General features: G+C 42.3%; 1 protein-coding gene across 1 annotated transcript; it reads right to left on the minus strand.

Annotated features, from left to right (window-relative positions):
- Window positions 1-16,865: 16,865 nt before the first annotated feature.
- LOC109411047 (protein fork head) lies at window positions 16,866-22,011 on the minus strand. Its single transcript, XM_019684486.3, has one exon. It carries the CDS (start codon window positions 19,200-19,202, stop codon window positions 17,889-17,891), a length of 1,314 nt encoding a protein of 437 aa, XP_019540031.3. The 5' UTR covers window positions 19,203-22,011; the 3' UTR covers window positions 16,866-17,888.
- Window positions 22,012-22,608: the final 597 nt, after the last annotated feature.

Below are 22,608 nucleotides of genomic sequence, written 5' to 3' on the forward strand. Positions count from 1 at the left end.
AAATTTTATGCCGCCGTCTATCACCGATTCCAAGAGAGTTCGTGGGGCAATATCAGGCTGGATTCATGGGTGAACGCGCTACAACAGACCAGATGTTCGCCATCCGCCAGGTGTTGCAGAAATGCCGCGAATACAACGTGCCCACACATCATTTGTTTATAGATTTCAAATCGGCGTATGATACAATCGATCGAGAACAGCTATGGCAGACTATGAACGAATACGGATTCCCGCATAAACTGATACGATTGATCAAGGCGACGATGGATCGAGTGATGTGCGTAGTTCGAGTCAAGGTGTTTTTAAGGAAGGTGTTAGCGTATAAGCAGTAAGTGGATGCGGGGAGTGCGGTACACTGCGGGGGGATGGAGATGACAGCTGGCCAGTTTGTTTATGATGCAGAACGCTACAGAAGCGTTGCTGCGCCGCATCGGCTACAACATTCTCAACACGGATAACCAATGTTAACATATTTCCACGGCACTCATAAAATGAGTAATACTCCCCCAGGTTTAAAATTTGCTCGTGCCCCCGCATTTTTGTGAATTATGAATACAATGGTGATTTCTTAACCAAAAAAGATTTCTATGCCGAAAATATCGCAAAATATTTGCTTAAGTGGGTGTACGAGCTAATTTGCAATCTGTGTAAGTAGAAAACACTCGATGAGTGTCATGAAGTTTGTCCGATTTTAGTGCTGAGAAAATTAAGCGTGAATGGTTTCTGTGGGGTTGCTACGTTGCTAGGGCTCATACGTCATCTCACTAGTGAAAAAAAAAAATAAACACAAACTTGCCAGCTGTCGTTAGGTTTTCCAATATGGCGGATGGTGCAATCTGACATATTGGATTACCTTCCTTTTACTTACCTTGGTTCAAGTATCAGGGACACTCTGGAGTCCCTTAGAATCTCGAAGAGAGTTACGGCAAGGTGATGGTCTTTCGTGCTTGCTGTTCAACATTGCTTTAGAGAGGGTGTAATTAGGAGAGCGGGGGAAAAACACGAGTGGAACGATTTTCACGAAGTCCGTTCAGCTGCTTGGTTTCGCTGGTGATATTGATATTATTGCTCGTAAATTTGAGACGATGGCGGAAACGTACATCCGACTAAAGAGTGAAGCCAGGCGAATCGGATTAGTCATTAATGTGTCGAAGACAAAGTACATGATGGCAAAGGGCTCCAGGGAGGAATCACCGCGCCGAGCTAGGTTGGTCGACCAAGTGGAGGACGACCTGCGGACCCTAGCCAGAGTGTGGAACTGGAGACAAACAGCCATGGACCGAGTGGAATGGAGACGGCTACTATGTACAGCAGAGGCCACCCGGCCTTAGCCTGATCGGTAAGGTAAGTTCAATGAAATGATGTTTCAGTGGGATTATGAAGGTTTTAGGGACGTTACTGCGTTTTTCAGGCTAGAGTCGTATCAAGCGGGGTTTCAGGATCTTTCTTAAATCAAAGAGGCTTTCAGAGGCATTTAATTGAGATTATGGATATTCCAGAGGTATTCCAAGGCACTTTAGGAGCGTTTCTAAGGGTTTCAAGGGTTTTGATGAATGGTTCTCCAACATTATTTGAATCATCTTGACCCTATATAACGCACCTGAGATCATCCAAAACCCCCCAAAAACGTATTCGTAACGTCTCTGAAATTCGCTGAAACCTTCTGAAACCTCCTGAAATTCTTCCAAAATCCTCTAAAATTCCCTCGGACCCCATGTAACACACCTGAGACTCTTCAAAACCACTGAAACGCCTTCGCAACGCCTCCGTAACGCTTTTGAAACCAACTGAAAATCCTGTAAAACTTCCTGAAATGCTCAAAAATCATCCTAAACCCCGCTTGGACTCCATGTAACGCATATTATATGCTTTCAAAATCACCCTAAAGCCCCGTCGGACCCAATGTAACGCACCTTTGACGGTCCGAAACCCCGGAAAACGCCTCTGAAATCCGCTAAAATCTTGAAACGCCCTGAAACGCTTCCAAAATCTCCTTAAGGACAAATGCATTGAATCCCTGTTCAAGATTGCATCAGAACCTGAAATCAGGGTTCCTGATTTCCACTTTTTATCTTCTTCCACATGCGAAGACAGTCAGCAGCGAACGGTTGTCGCTTTAGTTTGTGTGCTTGCTTGTCAGCGACGACAGCAAACTCCGGCGAACGGTGGGAAGCCACACTTGGAAAGTACTCATTCGTCCACATTCGCATCGCAAGCGATCGAGCGGTGATGCGATTCGTGAGTGATATTGTGCATACGAATTTTTGATGTTCCCAAAGAATGTTTATTATTTTCTTTGCTAATCTAGCATTTCAACAACAATACACTTAAAATGTATGCATTACATACAAAAATTCTCTTCTAGTTATGATAATAGCCGCTTCGATCGCTCACCAGTATTCTTCACCATTCGCCATTCATTTATTCGCGTGCGATCCAAACTGCGACGAACGGCAACGAATATCCATGTCGAACAATTTGCCCATCGCTTCTCACTGGTGATGGGGTTGCATGTTTGATCATGACTATCCGTTTGCTGCATCTTTCTCGATTCGCTTCAGCAAAGAGGAGTGAATATGAATGGAGTGAGGCGAATATACCGATCCTTGCCTGAAATGCACAAATTTCAAGCAGAAATCTTAGTACAATAGTGTAATTTTTATTTTGTTTTTGCTAACTTGTAATAAGCTTATCTTGGATGTTTGATGTGCTTGTCCTTAAGCCCCCTGACGCATCTGAGACCTTCCAAAACCCCGAAAACGTATTTGTAACGCCTCTGGAATCCACTGAAAACTCTCTGAAACCTCCATGTAACAATAAAAAAAAAGGAGTTGGCTCTTCCATCTCTTAATAAAAGGACAAGGAGTTACATTTGTGATTTTATTTTCTGTTCGTCTAACACCTATCACTTAGAAAATATTCATTCACGTCGAAGCGCTTCACAGTTTTCTTTTACATTTCATTGGCCATTATCTTCGCCGCGAACGGCATCACAACGCGCGAGATCTTCTTCGGTACGAACTCTATCCACGTAACGGCGTCTTCGATCCCGCATGATAGTGCGGTACCTCCACGATCCTCGCCCGTCAGAATTCTGAACCATGGCACCTTCACCCATTTCAGTGCTTCTCCCAGCCATAGGAGAATAGCTGGATCTCCCTGCGTCAACGTCCACTGCTCCATCTGCCTTTACCCGCGCACAAGGCTTCTCGCCGTTTTCGTTTGCCAATCTTGACCGCGATCGACTATGTGAATATCGGCAGCGCGGGCAATCAACGTAAAGTTTCGCGCTCGATGATCGGTGGCCAAACCAGTTGGACGAAAGGTCAGACAAATACTGTCGACTGCTTCCCAGTCGCACTCGTTCCCCTCTATCGATCGGCTGCTGTCGCTGATGGTGACGATCATGACCGACGAAACTCGGCAGAGAATGCTCGTAAGACGAGCATTGGAGAGCGCGAGCGATCAACGATCTCCTAGTGATGCGATCGTTGGTTGCTACCAAGCAGTTTGACGTGGTATTTGTGTGCAGCAGCTGAATTATCCACGGCTTCAAGCAGCGACGACAGTTATTTGGAGCAGGGGTTCACAAATTTGTTCGTAAGGATCAATAATATGATAGCGCATTCTATTTTCAGTCTGATCTTTTGTTGGAAAATACAATAAAACGTAACAAAATGCTTCGAAAATCCAACTAAAACCCCCTCGGAAACTCCCCTGATACCCTCCGAAACTCCCGAAAACAGCTTTGTAACGCTTCCGCAATGGCTCTGAAATCCTATGAAACTTCCTGAAATGCTTCCAAAACTCCTTACCACCCGCTTAGACCCCATGAAACGCACCTGAAACCCTCTGAAACCATCGAAAACGATTCCATAACGCCTACAAAACCCGTCGAAAATTCTCTGAAACTCTCTGCAATGCTACAATGATACATATTGCCCATTTTACTGGCATATTACCAGGTTTGCTGGTATGTCTGAAACATACTGGAAAAACTTGTAATTAGAAAGCACAAAATGTTGCTAATTGACAAATTGAGAGATGAAATTTGTGAAAAAAATCGCGTTCTGGTGGGATTCGAACCCACGACTCCGTATTCGCTAGACCGGCGCTTTAACCAACTATGCCACAGAACAGGTAATGGTTCTGCGGAATAGAAAGCCAAACTGACTCCGAAGCCGCACCGTGAACACTCCTATTTCACAAACTCATCTCTCTTTTCGGCTTAGATGCCAATTCACAACACACTCCTGTTTGTGCTCACTAACGACAAGTGCGAGCGAATTATTTATATGAAAGCCGAGACTTACTCTCGCACTCCGCATACCTACCACACTTGTCGTTAGTGGGCACAAACAGGAGTGTGTTGTGGATTGGCATCTAAGCCGAAAAGAGAGATGAGTTTGTGAAATAGGAGTGTTCACGGTGCGGCTTCGGAGTCAGTTTGGCTTTCTATTCCGCAGAACCATTACCTGTTCTGTGGCTTAGTTGGTTAAAGCGCCGGTCTAGCGAATACGGAGTCGTGGGTTCGAATCCCACCAGAACGCGATTTTTTTTTCACAAATTTCATCTCTCAATTTGTCAATTAGCAACACTTCGTGCCTTCTAATTACAAGTTTTTCCAGTATCTCTGCAATGCCTTCAAAACCCATCTCAGACCACCGAAAACGTCCCTGACGTCTGCTTCGAAAATCAATGTCCCCACAATCTCATGAAATTTTCACCCCTGAGACTGAATACTCCCTGGAGCCCCCTGAAGCCCTTTTATGGGACCCTTTAGCCCCCCTCTGAAATACTTGCGAGATCTCCTTGTACCTCTCTGAAATCCCTTGGGACCCCTGAAACGTCCCTGCAACCTCCCTTTGTTTTACCCTAAATGTACCCTGGCCTTTGCTGTCATAGTGACCGTCATTATTACATTTTCTTTTACAGAATAAAAAGAAAGACACGGACACCTGTCTTCAGCCAGAGTCTGTACAAATGTACAGACTGAACGGACACGACACACATTACGAGCACCAGTGGATACGAGGAAGAAACATTTCTTGCGAAAAGTTTCATCACTCGGAGTGGGAATCGAACCCTCTCCTTATGGCATAGTACGTCGTTTATACGCGCACTTGGTGCGTCTAACCGCACGGCCACGAGGCTCTTATGGTGCTGAGTAGCTCTCGTATTTTTATGGGGTGGGGGCATAAAAAATGTATAAATTGGAAATGCATAAAAATAACCTGCATAAAAAACTGCATCCTGCATCTTAGCTTCAGATATCAGTACCAGGTAGGTTAGCTCCAGAGACACGTTTTGGGAATTTGTAGCTTATAGTGTTCTATGAGCAATTCCATACTGTTAATTAAGTTGTTAATTGAGAGCTTCATCTACCAATAACCATTTTGCATTCGTACATCGTTTGGCAGGCACGAAGATATTCTAGACCGACCGGAAATCGAACCCATCACCCTCAGCATGGTCATGTTGAATAGCCAAGCGCTATATGGGCCCTACTGTACTTAGTACCACAGTCAATTTGTTGATTTCTCATTATTTTCAATCAGTAAGTCTTTCTTGATGCTGAATTTGTGCAATTTTCATCAAAATGGTAAAAAAAGGATTCTTCAAAACACATGGCTCAAAATAACATTCCCGCTCAACAGGCAAACACAAAAACTTGAATTTTTAAAACACTTAATTGATTTATTTTCTTGTTTTTATTCAATTTTCATACTGTATGACAAAAAAGAAACGAGAGTTGCTAAATTATCGGTTTTAAATTAGTTCTCACAGACTTACACATCCACATGGCATCACCTCTCTTTCTCTATCTCTCTCTTTCTGACTATGTGCGATGTGTGTGTGTGAATGTTTGTGTGACGCTTTTGGGGTCCATCCCAAAGTTACAATTTATAAGAGAATTTTTCCCATTTTGTTTGTTTTTCTTTAGCTAAAACCATTCGTTCCAAATGTCTTCTCTCCCCACGCTTTTGTTTATAACTTAGTTCACTTAGCATTTAGGTGATTTTCTTAGCGTTTTTTTACACATCCTTCATTCACATTTCTGTTTTCACAATTTGTCGCTTGCTTGCTTGGTTACTCGACTGTGAGTAGTGTTCTGTGAATTTAGACAGCCCGGTTTGGTTTTGGATTCGATTCTCTACAAATTAATAAAAAAATGAGATTTTCCGTTTCCGAACATTGTTTTCTTTGTCTGGTAATTTGTTCAATTAAATGTAATAAGGTGTCTAACTACCGATTAAGAGCTGAAAAGTATGAGGAAATGCTGATTCTTGTTTTGTCTTCCATTTCTTGTGGGTGTGCGCAGGTAAATGTGAGTGAGCACCACGACCATTATGATTAGTATTCGAAATCAACGTCAGAATCTTTCGGTTCGGTGTGGGGTTTATTTTGGATTGGTTTGCACTACGGTTAGTTTTGAAATTTGAAAGATAACTGTATTTTGTGTATACAATTCTAGATGGAAACGAGATATCGTTGAGAGGAAATAAGGTTCGGTTTGTGGTTAACAATTTGCTTACTTGGAACTAGAGATGGAATGATTCATTGCAAGTATGGAACTGATAAAAATAGGGAAAAACATAAAACTATTTACAAGATTCTTTGATTTATTTTCATTGTATACTACTAGAGTTTGTGTTTTTTGTTATTTTCTTATTCCTCAGCGTATTTTGTTTTGTATATATAAAAGATTCGACTTAGACATAAAGATAATAAAATATATACACATTTGATTTAATATTGCGCGAAAACTAAACGAACAGAATTTGCTTACTTCACTACGATGACGATCAGAGCGTCCCTTCCCGGTTGTAGTATTTACTCAGAATAAATTCACAAAATTAGTTGCCTATTTCTAGCCGGTGTACTGTACAAGTGATTGAAAATGGGACAAGTTCGAAGGAATTCCTTGCTTGGAGGGAAGGGATTGTAGTATTTTTTTACAAACTAACTCATTTTTTCCCTAGCTGCTGCCCTAAAGTGACGATTTGTTACACGGATTTTGTTTCTTAATTGCACATTTTGATTTCGTTTGCTGCCGGTTCTCTTTTGTGAACTGCCTTGGAAACCAGTAGCATGGCGATATTCTTACACTTCTTTACTAGTTGGTCATAATTTGAAACTTAACATCATTTCCTCCGAAGTCTACTGTTGTTTTCTTATATCGAAAAATGGAACGGTTTGAATTCGAATTGGAAACTAGTTGAACTACTTTGCACTACATTTGACCGGTTTGTGGGTTTGAGTGGGGGTTGGGAAAGGTGGCGTTCTTAGGAGGGGTAGGTGGAAACAGTTGCACACGATGATTCAGCGAAAAACCGAAGAAGAAACCTAGAAGGCGCAAAGAGCGCCGCATATCGAACAATGGAAAGGCGGGCAACGGCGACGACGACGAAGACGGTGATAATCCAATTGCCATGTTTGCGATCCAATAATTTAATTAAAACTAAAGAGATAATTTGTTTATTTCACGGGATGGCTCTAATGAGTTACTGGTGCACGATCTTTGTGGTCGCGGTGTGACTACGGTGAGGCGGTATGGCTTCGCACCTTGTGTATGGAGTAGTCACCCAATGTCGTCGAGTGAAAAATATAGATATGGTGCGAGGTGAGCTGTTAAATGGAGGCCAGAGCAAAGCTGTAAAAGTGTAAAAGTATTGGAGATCGGCCATTTCAGCACAAGCATTGAAATAATTGTACACAGACCGTAATTGTAAAATCAAACTGCCTTTTAAATTAGTGGGAAGGCAGATACTTGCTGTGATCATCGCAAATAATCACATTAACGTAGAAACTAGTATGCGACCGTCCCAACCACCTATCCAACGAATGGGCGGTGATTGAAAAGTGGGAGCAGCAAAACGATGAACAGTTGAATTGCACAGCGAATTCTGGTACAGGATGTCAAAATCAAGCGTACAGAACTGCTAACAAAGAATGGGATTGTATGCCTTATTCACTACGAGCGAAGCAAGACAAAAATTGAGAACTTTCAAGTAATGATTTTTCTGAGTGCTTGGTACGAATTGATATCACAGATCTCGCCTATTACCGTTGTCGGCAGCTTCACAACAAACCGAAATAGGGGAAATTACCTATTCTCGCCATTTTGTTCTCTTCGCCTTAGGGGGTTTTTCGAAATGAGTTTAATCAGAGTTGGTATAAATCCTTCCTAACTAAGCTGAATTATATGGCCAAGTTTCAGGCTATTTGACTGACAAAACGCCACATGACGAAGAGAACAAACCTGCCGATAATACCCATTGTCACCCTACTTAATTTTATTTGAATTCGCCAGCACGACGAACTTTCATCGCTTTGGTTGATTCGAACATATTATGAACATTGTTGCTTGAATGGTACGGAGCAGCATTGTTCTAATTTACGATGAGATGTAGAAATTCCTCCACCAAGCATTCTTGGACAGCTGACAACAACGTTGATCAAGTCTAGATATAGCTTTACTAAATTTACTTTTCGTCTTGTCTTGATCATGGTGTTTTGTGGTTATCAGAAGAAAAAATGAAATTCGGTTGGGGTTCGAAACCAATACTTCGTATTCGCTCGACCGACGCTTCTACTAACCAAGCCACAGAACTTTTTACGAAGAGAGATTCTAACTGAATCTGAACTTTTGGTTTGAATACTAATCTCTCAATACGCTCGCGTCTATGCCCAATGCCGCAAAACAGACATAAATGTGTACGAGTACGCCAGTCAAGGCACGTCATGGAATCTGTTGTGCCTATTGCATTTGTAAGTTTTGAAACTCTATCAAAGACGATCAGAGCCACGAGTTTTAGTTTTATGAAAATATTCTAACAAAAACTAGCCTAAGGATACCGTTGCGTTACTCAGAAATGACTTGTAGCCGCATGGAATAACAACTCCACATGGAATTACATACCGAACGCGACTAACTGTAAAAGAAAGGAAGGGCGAATGTAAAATATAAGCAATCTTCCTATCACTTCGAAAACACGAGGTGTACAATCATTGAAAACCGAAAAGTCAATGATTTCTATGAAAACTCTGTGATGCACCAACTCACTTTAAGAGGGAAGCAAAAGGGAGGATTTTAAAGGAGTTCTATGGGAAATTCGGGGGCTTTTGGAGAGTTTTATAGAGGTTTTGCAAGTTTTATGGAACTCAAAGAGGCGTTTCAAGAGGTTTCAAAGGCTTTTCAGGGGGCTCAGGAGCTTCCAGAGAGGTTTCAAAGGGTTTTCAGGGAGGTTCAGGAAGTTTCAGGGAGATTAAAGATTCCAGGAGAAGGTCAAAGAGATTTCGAAAGCATTTCAGGAGTAGATTTAGGTGCGTTTCAGGGAATTCCTGGATGGATATCTGGTGCGCTTGAAGGGGGTTTAGGGGGCATTTTCATGGAGTTTCATGGCACTCAAGAGGGTCCCAGAAATATTTCAAAAACGATTCATGGGGTTTCAGTCATGCACGTAACTACAGCGATTTTGCCCCCCAGCTCCAAAGTCGTGCACGCTGGCTATTAGTGCACAACGAGCGCGAACGACATGGGAGCTGAGGGGCCGAATGTGCAGTGGTTACGTGCATGGTTTCAGTGGAATTTCAGCGGGCTCCTGGGGTATATCAGGGGCGTTTCAAGGGGAATTATGGGACTTTAGGTGCTCTCAGGGGAGTCTCAGAGGGATTCAGGGATTCTCAAAGGCGTTTAAAGGGTCTTCAGGAGGTTTCAGGGTAGCTTTACGTGCACTTCAGGGAAGTTTAATAGGAGTTTCAGGTGCCTCAGGGCTAGGGTGGCCCACACTTAAATCAGAAACAACAATTTCGAGAAATGCCAAGTCGTACCTCCTGAATCAGTTGTTTTGGACTCCCAGAAGCAACGTTTTAAAATTTGGCCCAGATCAGTCAAGCTTAAGAGGCGCTCAACAACTGTTGGGTGTTTCAGGGAGTGTCAGAAGATATCAGGGGGTTCAAAAGGGCTTACAGAAGCGATTCAATGCGTTTCAGGAGGCAACATGGGGCTCTGGAGTGTTTCAGGGGTTTGAGATGGCTTCAGGGGATTTTCATGTACAGCCTCGGATCTTTGAAACCTTCTGCAACACCCCTAAACCCACCGAGGCGCTCCTGAAAGGACATTAGAACTGTTGAAACAAATCTGAAAATCCTCCCAGGACAACACTGAAAGCTTCAAGAATCATTCAACGGACGCCCTTGACACCCCTAGTAATACCGCTGCAACGCACCTAAAGCTCTGTGGAATCAGCTAATTCAATTTTATATCTCTCTGGAACCTCCCTGAACCATATAGAAACCCCTCTTTAAGGCTCTCCTGAAACTTCTAGAAGACTCCCTGGGCTTCACCTTAAGCCCTGTTCTTATAAGCTAAGTTTCTTCAATTAAAGCACAAGGTACTTAGTTTTCTCATTTTTTTTTCATATTTTTGCTTCGAATAGGTAGAACACCATTTCATTCAATAACAATAATCGAACATGGAAAGTCAGACATTCAGACAAATTCCGAATGATTCGCCTACATTTGCGTTCATGAGCAGCAGGGATGCCAAATGAGTTTTTGAAAATAAAAATCTGAACGATTCTCTTGGATAATCTGTACCCCCACAAATAACATCCCCTGCATAAACTTAGTTAGCTAACTAAATTTGCCACGCTTGATTGCCCTCTCATACCGAATCACATCGGAGTCAGGGTAACTGAAAGAAATTGGCTCAGAACCGTGTCTTGTCGGTCCAGCAAAGGAGTCAGATAAGCACCATTCATGCCATATTATCTACTAATCATGTACGGGAGCCGCATTCCAAGCGAGCTCGTAGGAGCAGTGAACATTTTTTTCATAACTCAATCGTAAAATGGTAGTTTACGCCACGTAATAGTGTACCATTGAGGCCTACTTTTCCTCATTTCATTATGCAACAGAAAGTGCATATTTTACGATAAACGAAGTGTCGACAGACTGAGGTTTAGGAGAGCTTAGTTCAGGGATAACTCATTAGCTAGGTTTGATTTGTTTTTATTAAGGTTTTATTACAACAATCGTTAAAACTCGCAATTTTATGACTACTGTTATTAAAACCATTGATGAAAGGTTCTATACCATTCTTGAAGCTATCCATAAAACCAGAACTCAAGAGTAAACAAAACTCATCATTATTGGAAATGTATTACCCTTTTAAATCAGAAATAAAACTGCCAAAACTCGCAACAGATGGCGTTCCATTTGATTAGCAACGACATATGTTGGTAGCTGGGCAAAAGTTATCTTGCTAACGTTCGATTTTCGCTAGCTATGGATGCCGCCATATTGAGGAACATGAATGGAAAATAATTAATTCATGATGGTAATATTCACCGCTTTCGAGGCGCATTAGTTTTATGCTTCAACAATCCCAACATTCAAGATAAAATAGAATGCGCATAAGCTTCAGAGCATACATATTAACTTCTTAAATATTACTTTCAAATTATCGCTCTCTACTTGCAAAAGATATCTCCTCCAGGAGTGAAAATAAATAATTATGATCTGTCAAAATTTGTGTTGATAAAATACACAGGTTAAACCCGCTGAGAGTGGAAAATTTTTCAACTAAGTTTTAAAACGGTTTTATTGGTACTCTGAATACGGTCTGCAAAACCTCTCCAAGAGTGGTCCATTTAGTCAGAAAATGATCTTAAAGAGGTTAGCAAGAGGTTTTGATGTATTGGAAATTGGTTACGAAAACCTCTTATGGAGTAAAATAAAACTCAAAATGTTACTTGGGCCTGAGAATGAGATAATTCATACCATTCAGTTGCACACACTGATTGGGTTTGTGAAGTTTTGTGACATTTTTTGGTCATTTTGCAGCATAATAGACCCGGCAAATTAATAAGAGAGCGCCGGTTCAACGTCCTAAATGAGCTTGAGCACTTGGGTGACAGTCATTGCTCCGTATTGTCTCGATCAAACATCTTTCGATGGTATTGTTAAGCAAGTTTGTTATTTTTTTTTCAAAATTGATTTTTCAATGATAGAGTTAGAGTGGACCATCATTTTTATTCTGAAACAATAATAAGCTTCAGTATTTTTCATAATCGCTTCATCCTTTTTTAAATTTTATATTTGGGGTTGAGCACCAAAAGAGAACTTCTGGAAGCAGCGGCTAGCAAAAGCAGTTGTGTATCGTGTGCATGTTGTTTTTGTTTGTCATTTTGAAACGTGTACACTAATAAACGTCAAAGCGATTAAACACTAGTGGGAAGTGGAACCATCTCAGCAGAACTTCTGATTTGAGTATTTTCCGCTAAAACACAGTAATTTCAGTTTGAAATAACTTTGCACAGTAGGCTTGGCCACTTTGATGTTTGTAATGCATTTATGATGTACTGCAAGCATTAATATTGACAATAAAAATGGTAGAATTAATCGGTTCTATCATATTCCAGGATTCTTTCAATGAATGGCTGTGTATATGTAGGCTAGACTAGACTACAACACAGTCATTTGGATTGAAATCGACTGAGTTATAGCGGAACAGTGTCGAAAACAGCAACCACTGCCCAAATGGCTCGACACGCTATCAAATGACATTCAAATTTAATGATAAATTATTATCATTATTATTATTATTTATTTATTTACGACACTTTACCATAGTAGGCATTCGTGTCGGGTTAATGATAAATTTCAAGCCTGTTTACTGTTAGGCTGAGTAAGTTTATTCATTTAATTCTAAAAATTGCACACAGATGATCAGAATTCAGCAAAATGATACTAATCATTCTATTTTTTGATTCTTTTGAGTCTCGTTTTTTATCTCTTTGTACACAACAATTATTACAATCATTCACTTTAAACGTCAAGCCATGTTACAGTTTTACAGAACATTTCATCCACAACACATGTTGTGTATCAGTAGATCGGCTCCAAAGGAGAACGTGCCTCTGTAGTCGACCTACTAACACACAACATGAGTTGTGGATGAAATGTTCTGTAAAACTGGCAACACGGATTGACGTTGAAAGAGAATAATTGCAGAGTAGAAAATAGTAACACTGTTGGTAGGAGGTAGCATCTACGAAACGCGAAAATTCAATACCAAAATCATTGAAGCTGCTAACATGAAAGCTGCTCTCCATTATTGGTGGCGCGCTGAGACTACATCACCTCCCCAACAACATGATCGCACCATTTTTAAGAGATAAGGTTTTATTATAATATTTCAATCTGAATAGGATAATCTGCCTCTTTTTTGCAAATTAACAAAGCCAGGATTAACAAATGCAGCATAGTTTGATACTTCGTTTATCAGATTTCTGCCTCTAAAGTTGCTATGCAAAATTGAAATTGGATTTCTTGATGTTTCATCTTAAATCCAAAGGACTGTGTATTAACTTAACACAAAATGCTGAACGATTGAAAATCAGTCAAAAATTGAAAATACGTCAAAGAGGTCATACGTTACCCAGGTAACAATTTGATGCTGTACAAACGTTTCTCCAACTATTCTAAATCAGCCTTCATTTGAACAAAAGCTGAACACAAGAGGTAGAATCTTTTATTCAGCTCCTAAACATCTAATGTTGGTGATTTTATTCAACCTTGATTTGAAGTTCATTTGAAAGCTGATTTAAGGCTTAATATGCGCTTAATCAGTAATCAATTAAATTCATTAATTGTTTAAAAATAAAATAAAAACACTTTCGTGAGCCTATTTTTGCCAAAAGCTGCGTCTATTTTCAAAAGAGATGTTTAGAAATGTATAAATTAATCTGAGAGAAAACTGGGAATTAAACTCGGACCTCCTGATTTATAGTCACTTATCTTAGCAGCTACACCACACACATTTGTATACATATCCTCGAAAACAAAAGCATTACTTGGTGTGTCTGAATAGTCAAAAATATAAGTTGAACTATGTCTGTATTGCGGCTGAAGAAGCAATGTGGACTTCACGAAAACATGCTTGGTTTCAGCTGTCAAAAGTTATTCGATTTAACGTTGAACAACAGATGATTAAATCTGCATGTTGGTATACGTTTTAAAGCTGGCTATTCAGATGAATAATATTCTATTAAACTTGATATTCAGTCATCTATGTATTACTGATTGAAGAGGTTGAACAAGCCATACTTCAGACTAATATTTAGCTGTTTTTTTTTGTGTTCAGCCATTGACACCTTGAACCAGCTATTGTTCAGCTGATACTCTCACTATTCAGCATTCATTGTTACTTGGGTAGCCATATCATTTGAGGTGATGAGGAGGTCATTGAGGCTCTTATCAGAGTCTACAGTTTATAAAAATGTTAATATTTTGCAATGGACAGTGGTTTTCGAGGGAAAAGGCGGGCACTAAAATTTGATTTACGTGGTAGGGTGGCAAACCGCTTGAGCACTTTTTCGCTATAACTCAGTCAGTTATAAATCAACTAACTTGAATTTTTGTACACATCTAGATATTATACATATTTCACCGCGTACAGAAAATTATGTCAATTGATTAAAAATTGATTGGGTTACAGCGGAAAAGTACCCAAAATAGCAGCAGCGAGATGGTTCCACTTCTTTATATAAACCATCAAACTAAAGTGAGACATATCATTGCATGAAAGTCACTTAAAGAAACGTTCATCACCCCTGAATCTCAATATTTGTGATATTGGAAGTTTGAAGTATACATACACGAATTTCAATTTCCTACAACTTTCAAAAACTTAATCGTACCCCAAAAATGCAGACAAAATTGTAGTGAAAGTACCCAAAGTAGCAGTCACTATCGAAATAGTATCATTTATTATTGTGGTGATCCAGCTGAAATTTGATTGCTATATCAAAGTCCATAAAAAAGTGGAACACCTATGCAATGCATTCTTCCATAAAAATGTTCTTAATAATATAATTTTCAGGATCATAACCCAGCAATGAAATATCAATTACGATTGATTCAAGGTTCAATTTGCCTTTTTATGAAAGGTCAGTCAATTGCCTACATATTCCAATCGAAGATCGTGATAATGATCGACACACAAACTCTTCCGCCTTTTGTGGCTCTCTCCTGTTATATACCCAAGGGTTATGTATATATTACGTATTATAAAAGCAAGGGCTTGGAGTAAAGATTTTTGCTAAACACATCTAAAATGTAACAAATGTAATAAAATCCCATATCTACCATCCCGTTACATATTACCTGAACGACCCTCAATTTCTAAATCAACTTTCAGTAGACGGTAAGAGTCGTGATTCTCTAATTGTCAACAGTAGTTTGTGAGATAGTAGTGGGCCAACTACCCATACCCATCCATTTTCAGCATTAGCATACCATCCAGTCTTCGATTGTTGACAACTAGGGTCTTGTGCCATTTGGGCAGGTGTACCTATTTTGGGCACTTGCCGCTATAACTAAGTCAATTTCAAACCGATTGATTTCAAATTTTGTATAGAGTTAGGTACGTACAGTATCTAACCTGCCCAAATGGTACAAGACCCTACCTAGCGAAGATCCACTGTCCAGAGAACGACAACTTCACCGCCACCGCACACCATACGTAGCGTACCACTCACCGCTCAAGTGGGCTACTCCAAGACCAGGCAATCTCTCATGCTGAGCTGATGGCGTTTCTTCACGCACGCTTGATGAACAAGCTTTTACTGAATGAGCACTGACTGAGCGGAGCACGTCTTGCTGCTACCAGCAGCAGTAGGTACCAAGAGTCTTCAATAACCCTTTTGTACGCGCGTCGCATGGTATTGTGTACGTACAGCGTTATAGTGGACCGACCCAAATTGAGGTCACCTCCGGTCACATTGCATTACTAGGTACTCTCTCTCTGCAGAGTGGCCGACCGGCGGTTCTCGGTAGCGAATAGTGCGGGCAATTCATAAAAATGTGCAGCCAGCTTCCGAGGTCCGGCCTGTCATGACGTCGCGTCGCCAGGTAGACAGGCTCTTTCTGACGGTTAATGAGTGTGATTACCGGACGGTTTTTTTGTGTCGTCGTCATCGAGGGGGAGATAGAGAACAGCATAAAGCCATCGACTGGTTCTGCTGCGTGGATGGGTGAATGGATGCTGAAGTGAAACAAAACTGAATTCTGCCTCATGAATGGAACGTTTGTTTCTGATGGGGTTGCTCTGTTTGGTCGCTTATTTGTTCCAAATGACAGCCAACCAGCCAGCCAGACAGTTCGTCAGACGACAGCGGCGTGGTGGCTGACGATCAACGACGTCAGCTGAAGTGGTACTAAGACGGTGGATTGTTAATGAAATTTTGCAAAATGAATGAAGCAACTCTTGAGAAATTGTTTGAAAAGCGGAAACAAATTGTACCTAATCGTAAACGCCAGCAACATTGTTACGCAGAATGCATAGGATTTTTATTTTGACTCGTATAAATCTTTGGAACCGTACAGAATCCTGAATACAACAAAACTCCCGGAGTCATACCTAATTTTCAATGCTTCAGGGACAAATAAGCCGATCATATTAACTTTTATCAGAAGCTTCGTAGGCTCTTAGACTGGTATAACCAAGACCCACTACCTTCTCCTGCATATTCATCCACAAACCATCTCAATTGCCCTTCTCAAAAAACTGTGCCACAAGATCATCAATAATCAATACACGAGACACATGCCGTTTGCTTGTTCAGCTGCCGTTGGAAAGGGCTTCTCCTGAACAACAACTTCAACTACAGTAGAGGGGCAGCAGTCCTCACCGAAGGTCGAAAGGTTGTCCAAAATTTTCAAACCATTCCAAGTACAGCAATGTTTAGCATATTCCAGTGCGGGGGCTTTGACTACCGAACCGACCGAAGATCCACTCGAGCAGTCGAGTCCGTCCAAGTTATTATTCAGTAGCTTTTCGTTTTTGGATACGCGACGAACGAAAGCACACACTTACAAAAGACAAATAAGCCTCTCGGAGAGCACACGGCGAGCCCAGCATTGATCGTTTTGACGACGCACGGAAGTGTGCCTGTCCGGGTGGACGAACCTTTCGAGACATTTTGGCGAGGCGGAACGCGTGTGGATCCGAAATCATGAGCACGACCGACCGACGAGCACTTGTTTCTGAATACCGGTTTTCAGTGCGTTGCTTCTTTTTGACCGGGGACAGACTGGGTCGGAATGAAAGCGAAGCTAGATTTCCGAATTACTGAAGCGGCCTTGGATTATAAGCAATAAGCAACGGTGTCTTCAACTAGAACATGAAGAAGACTAAACGAACGTGTTGATAATTGAGAACAGAGAGCGAAACCAGTAGCAGAACAATAGAGACAATTTACCTCAAAGTCTGACACCTCCGAATACACCACAGCAAAACCTTTTGAAAGAATAATTTGGCCATCAAGGAAACCTAATCTACCGTACACACCCGAAATCGATTAAGGATTTCAGCAAAATTTTGCTGAATTTTTCCGAGCTGAAGGTTTCAGCAAAAAATTGCTGATATTCAGCAAAGTTTTGCTGATTTGTTCAGTGAACTCTGCTGATCACCAGTATCGTTTTGCTGAAATTCAGCAAACTTTGCTGAAACTTCAGCAAAAAATTTTGCTGGACCCTTCAGCTCGGCAAAATTTGGCAAAATATTACTAAAAGCGTTAGGTGTAAACTTTTCACTGTTTATTTTGACGCCGCCTGTAAACAATGTTTCGCTGATCCGGTCGTGTTTGGGTGTTTCTGGAGAGGAGCGTAGGAGGATTCGTTTCAAGCGGTCTCGAAGTCTGGATTCAGAATGGGAAATTAGGGTCAGCGTCGGCACTGCTACTACAGGATGATCTACTGATAGAATTACCGTTGTTTCCGTTACTGCTGATGTTGGACTGATGAACGCTGCTGTTACCGTTGGCTCCGTAGCAACCGTAGTAGTTCCTAAGTTTCACTTATGCCAACGGGTACTGATGTCACAAGCTGGTGGTTCCGGCTGATGCGTGGTGGTAACCGAGACTCTGGTGGTAGTACGAGTCCTGCCCTAGGGCGGCGGCTGCCGCGTGCGAGTTCTGTAGAGGGCTAAGGCCGTTGTAGCCGGCGTACTGACTCATGTCGTACATCTTGATGTCAGCCTTGGACTCCGTCGGTAGTAATCGGGTGATGGAGAACGGATGACTAGAGGGCGTGTAACCGGGAGGTTCCTGCTTGAGGTGCATCGAGTGGTAATCGCTGAGTAGCGATGGATGGCATCGATTCACCATGGCAGACAATTCCTCTTGCTGAAGCTGCTGGTGATGGGGTGCGTGCTGAGAGTGCGACTGCTGAGCCAGACAAAGGTCAGCGGTAGCATGCAGCATCGCAAGCGCGTCGGTATCCTTGCCGTGGCCAGTATTCAGTATTCCGTGAGAATCTACGGTCAGTTTGTGGTTAGAGTGGTCTCGGTGATGGTGATGATGATCATCATGAGGGTCTTTCTTATCCGGACTAGTAGCATCCATACTGTGCGCTGGGCTCTTGTGCATCGAACGCAAAATCTCTTTCTTCTCATCCTTGAAGCGCTTCTGCCGCCGAAGATAACATCCGTTCTCAAACATGTTACCAGAGTCAGGATGTAACGTCCAGAAGGAACCTTTACCGGGTTTGTCCGGAGTTCGGGGCACTTTGACGAAGCAATCGTTGAAGCTAAGCGAGTGTCGGATTGAATTTTGCCATCGCTGTTGGTTCTGTCTATAGAATGGAAACAGATCCATAATAAACTGATATATTTCCGCTAGAGTAAGCATTTGATGTGGGTTGTTCTTGATGGCCATTGAGATGAGGGAGATGTATGAGTATGGCGGTTTTGCGTGAGTGTAATTCCGTCGGAAAGCTGCCGTAGGTTTTTCTGTTCTCACTCGCTGGAGAGCTGCTGAATTCGGAGATCCAGGATCACCAAGCACTTCTCGACTACCAGCTACGCTGGAATATCCGGACATCGCAGCCATCGAGCTCATACCGTTGCCTCCCATACAGGAACCCATGTTGGTTATTGGTGACCCCATAGAACTGTATCCAATCGGAGCCGATGAAAGGCATTGACTGGACATGGTGTTCATAGCGGCTCCCATTCCTGGCATCCCTGGGCTTCCAAGCACTCCAGCACCGTAAGATCCACCTTGCGGTGAAACCGAAGTCATTCCACCCACCGTCATGCCCATACTGTTCATACTGTATGTAGACGCCATCGGACTCATGTTTCCACCAGCCATACTGCTGTTGATCGATGTTTCCGGATAGAGCTTTTGCATTTTCACTGCACTGTAGTCTACGCTATGTTATCACTTGAAAACTTTGTCTAAGCCGCGCTCGTATACATCAATCAAAATCGTCTCATTTAAAACAGTTGTCTGTGAGCAACAGTTCAATCATCCCTCGGTTTCAATCGCTCATACCGAGCGTTTCACATTCCTGAATGCCATCACCGAAATTGTTTATCACTCCAATACTACACTGACTGGTTATCAAGGTTCAATTTCGCTTTGTTTATTAGTTCACACACTGTCTAGCGTTATCATTCCGACGTATTCCTTCGGCTTCCAAAACAGAAGGGAACTGCATCAGCCTATGTAATTCGAAGTTCAATAATAAACACAAACAATTGAGGAACACACAAACATCCTCCCGTACTCGGTCGTCAGTAGGACGGCAATCACACAATCCACTTCCTCGGGTACACCATGTGCAGAAAACGGAGTAGTTTGGTAATATTCTTGGACCCCTTCTGGGGGGCTATTCACTTCCGCACCTTAAACACACCGAACGTTTAATAGTCGATTCCCTTCCTAAATCAAACACAAAGTGTCGCTCGCCGTCGATGTCACCGAGATGGACGAGTTTTGTGTGGACACAAAAACTTAACTTCTTGTACACCGGCCGTTCTCGAGGCCCCCAGATGGACTCCCTAGCGCACCCCAAAGTCCTTCTTCACAGTTCACAGGACCGCTGGCAAACAAACTCACAGAGCACACAGAGACACACGATGCCGCACCAGAATCCGTTCCCCTTGGGAGAGTTTCAACAGGTATCGACGTCGCAGCAACTCAACTTGAGGCTCAAGGCTTAAACGTTTTTCGGGGTTGCGCCACTACGCTGGAAAACAACGACGATGGCTCCTTCCCTTAGCTCGGTCCGATGTTGACTCGTTGCAACCCAAACACCAGTGTCGTTTTACTGATTGGAAAAGCAAATATGTGCGCTTCTCTCCGGGCCACGCGAGATGGTAATATGGCATCCGAAGCACCCGATGCCCCAATCTGAAGGACTCTCTGACGGTGAATCACTACCACCAGCAAGGATCACTACGTGCGTATTCAGTGCGTGCGTGACGGTTCAGCTTCTCGGCGACGACGGTTCCAGTGCTCGTTCTTGCCTCACACACGACGAGTGTCCACCGAGCTGCTGCATAAGTGTTTGAAAAATGTCCGAAATTTTCACGAAAACACTTCACACATATGCCCCAGCAGATCCTTCGGTAGGGCTGCTCACTCAAAGCACTCTTGTATTCCCGCCTCCCGTGGAGCCACTGCCGCACGCTCATACAAAATCGCACTCCACGAGACTCACGCAAATAGCTCCAAAATACTCGATAATCCCGCTTGGAAAATCTCGCCGTCCGTCCACCAGGAAAATCCCTAATCGGCGACGCCCTCGAATTCCCGAGGAAAACGCGTCAGCTCGCGCGCGCGGGTGCTTTATTATTATATTATGTTTATATATTATAATGTTGAACAAACTTTGTCTGCTTGCCTCTCCTGAATAACAAGATGTGACTGTTTGCAGAGGGGAATAACTACTATTTGGCTTTCAAACAATATTCGACTGAAGTACCCAGCTAAACTTTAAACACACATCCTCCTCTTGCGTGACGGAACACGGCACTGCACGCGTGTATTGGTACCGACATTAACGACACATTATCCAATCTCATACCCTCTCGGACGGGCGGCTGCTGGCAGGCTGGCAGGCTGGGACTCATCTCGGCTGCGAGAGTGAACCGAATGCATTTGATGATGGCGTCCCGCTCTCGCCGACTCGGTCACCGACCAATCGCAATTCCAACGCAACGAACGAACGAACGAGAGAGAACCAGCCAAAGAGACAGCAAAGGAAGGTCCCTGATTCACCACCCGAGGAGAATGGAATTCACCACTAGCACTACCATCATGAGCGCGCGTGTGTTGGTACGCACCATTGTGCGGTACACAACGATACGTTTCGTTGTGTAGCGAGCAATCCTTCGTCGCACACTGTGTGCGACACTGATGTACACTGACTGGTACACTGGAGGCTGATTTTGTGCGACTTGATTGAGATTGCATGGTGTTCTGAATGCAGCAATGGAGACACAGATGGGAGGTCTTCATTCAGCACATCCGAGCAATACGGGAAGCCACTGTAGTACCCATCGATTGAGAGTGCTTTGCGCTTTAGTTGATGGATGTGACGAGATGGAAACAAGCTTTCATTTCAGTTTTTGGCTGCTACAACGAACCCATATCCGAAAATAAACTGTTTTGGTTCGGATGTTTGAATCGTGTTTTGATAATTAAGTCTCTACACAGAGCGGTGGAGGAACGTATGAAAGCTACTGAAGTTTCTACAGAAACGAGCAGTATGCAACTTGACTGACATGATAAATATTGAGGTTTTTAGGTGTTTTCTAGGTAAATTGCCCTGGTCGATATCAGAAAAAAACTTCTATCGTTTTAGTTCTGATTCTGAGTTGGAGCTGAATCAAATCACCAGACTACTGAAGACTACTCGATTGTGAAAATCTTGGAAACATAAACCTCGATTAAGTTTTCTAAGATTTTAAATTAAGTGTCTTGAAATTGTCCTGTCTTGTACTTTTCGATTGCATTCATTTTACTCATTCAAAGCTATTTGAGAATATGTACGTAGCTATCTCATCTGCTGTATAACTTGAACATACATGAAAACTTCCATTGCCGGTCACTTCGGAACTTTACTCCGTTACACTGTCCTACAGTCATCGCTGACAGTTTCAGCATATAAGCTGCGTGCGTAATTATTTTGTCGAACAAGAAACAAAACACTTTGACACAAGGATGCATATTTATTGGTGAGCTCATTCCATGTTACTTTGAAAAAGTCACAGTCCATGTACACTGTGGTGCATAATTGATCGGACAAACGCCGATTTTCATACAAAATGGCCAAGTTTGGGATGCTGTAACTTTGGTTTGCATTAATGGATTGACCTCAATTTTTGACACGGAACTACTTATATGCTGAATTTTACGTATACAAGGTACAACATGTTTTCGTTCACAGGTTTGGGCGTGGCAAGGCGTTCAAAATGTGCAAAAGTGATCGGACAGCGGCACGCGTGTAAATCAAATGGGTACCGTTGTCCGATCACTTTTGCACATTTTGAACCTTTTGAACGCCTTACCACACCAAAACCTGCGAACGAAAACATTTTGTACCTTGTATACGTAAAATTTAGCATATAAGTAGTTCCGTGTCAAAAATTAAGGTCAATTCATCAATGCAAACCAAAGTTACAGCATCCCAAACTTGGCCATTTTGTATGAAAATCGGCGTTTGTCCGATCAATTATGCACCACAGTGTATGTTTCACCAATAAAGCGCATTTTGAATATTGGGTCGTACAAAGTAGTAAACTTGTGG

The sequence above is a fragment of the Aedes albopictus genome, chromosome 1 (assembly GCF_035046485.1).
Source record: "Aedes albopictus strain Foshan chromosome 1, AalbF5, whole genome shotgun sequence".
In the NCBI taxonomy this organism is placed as follows: Eukaryota; Metazoa; Arthropoda; class Insecta; order Diptera; family Culicidae; genus Aedes; species Aedes albopictus.

Coding starts and splice junctions, on each gene's coding strand:
- LOC109411047 (XM_019684486.3), bottom strand. CDS start 19,202: ATGCAAAAGCTCTATCCGGAAACATCGATCAACAGCAGTATGGCTGGT.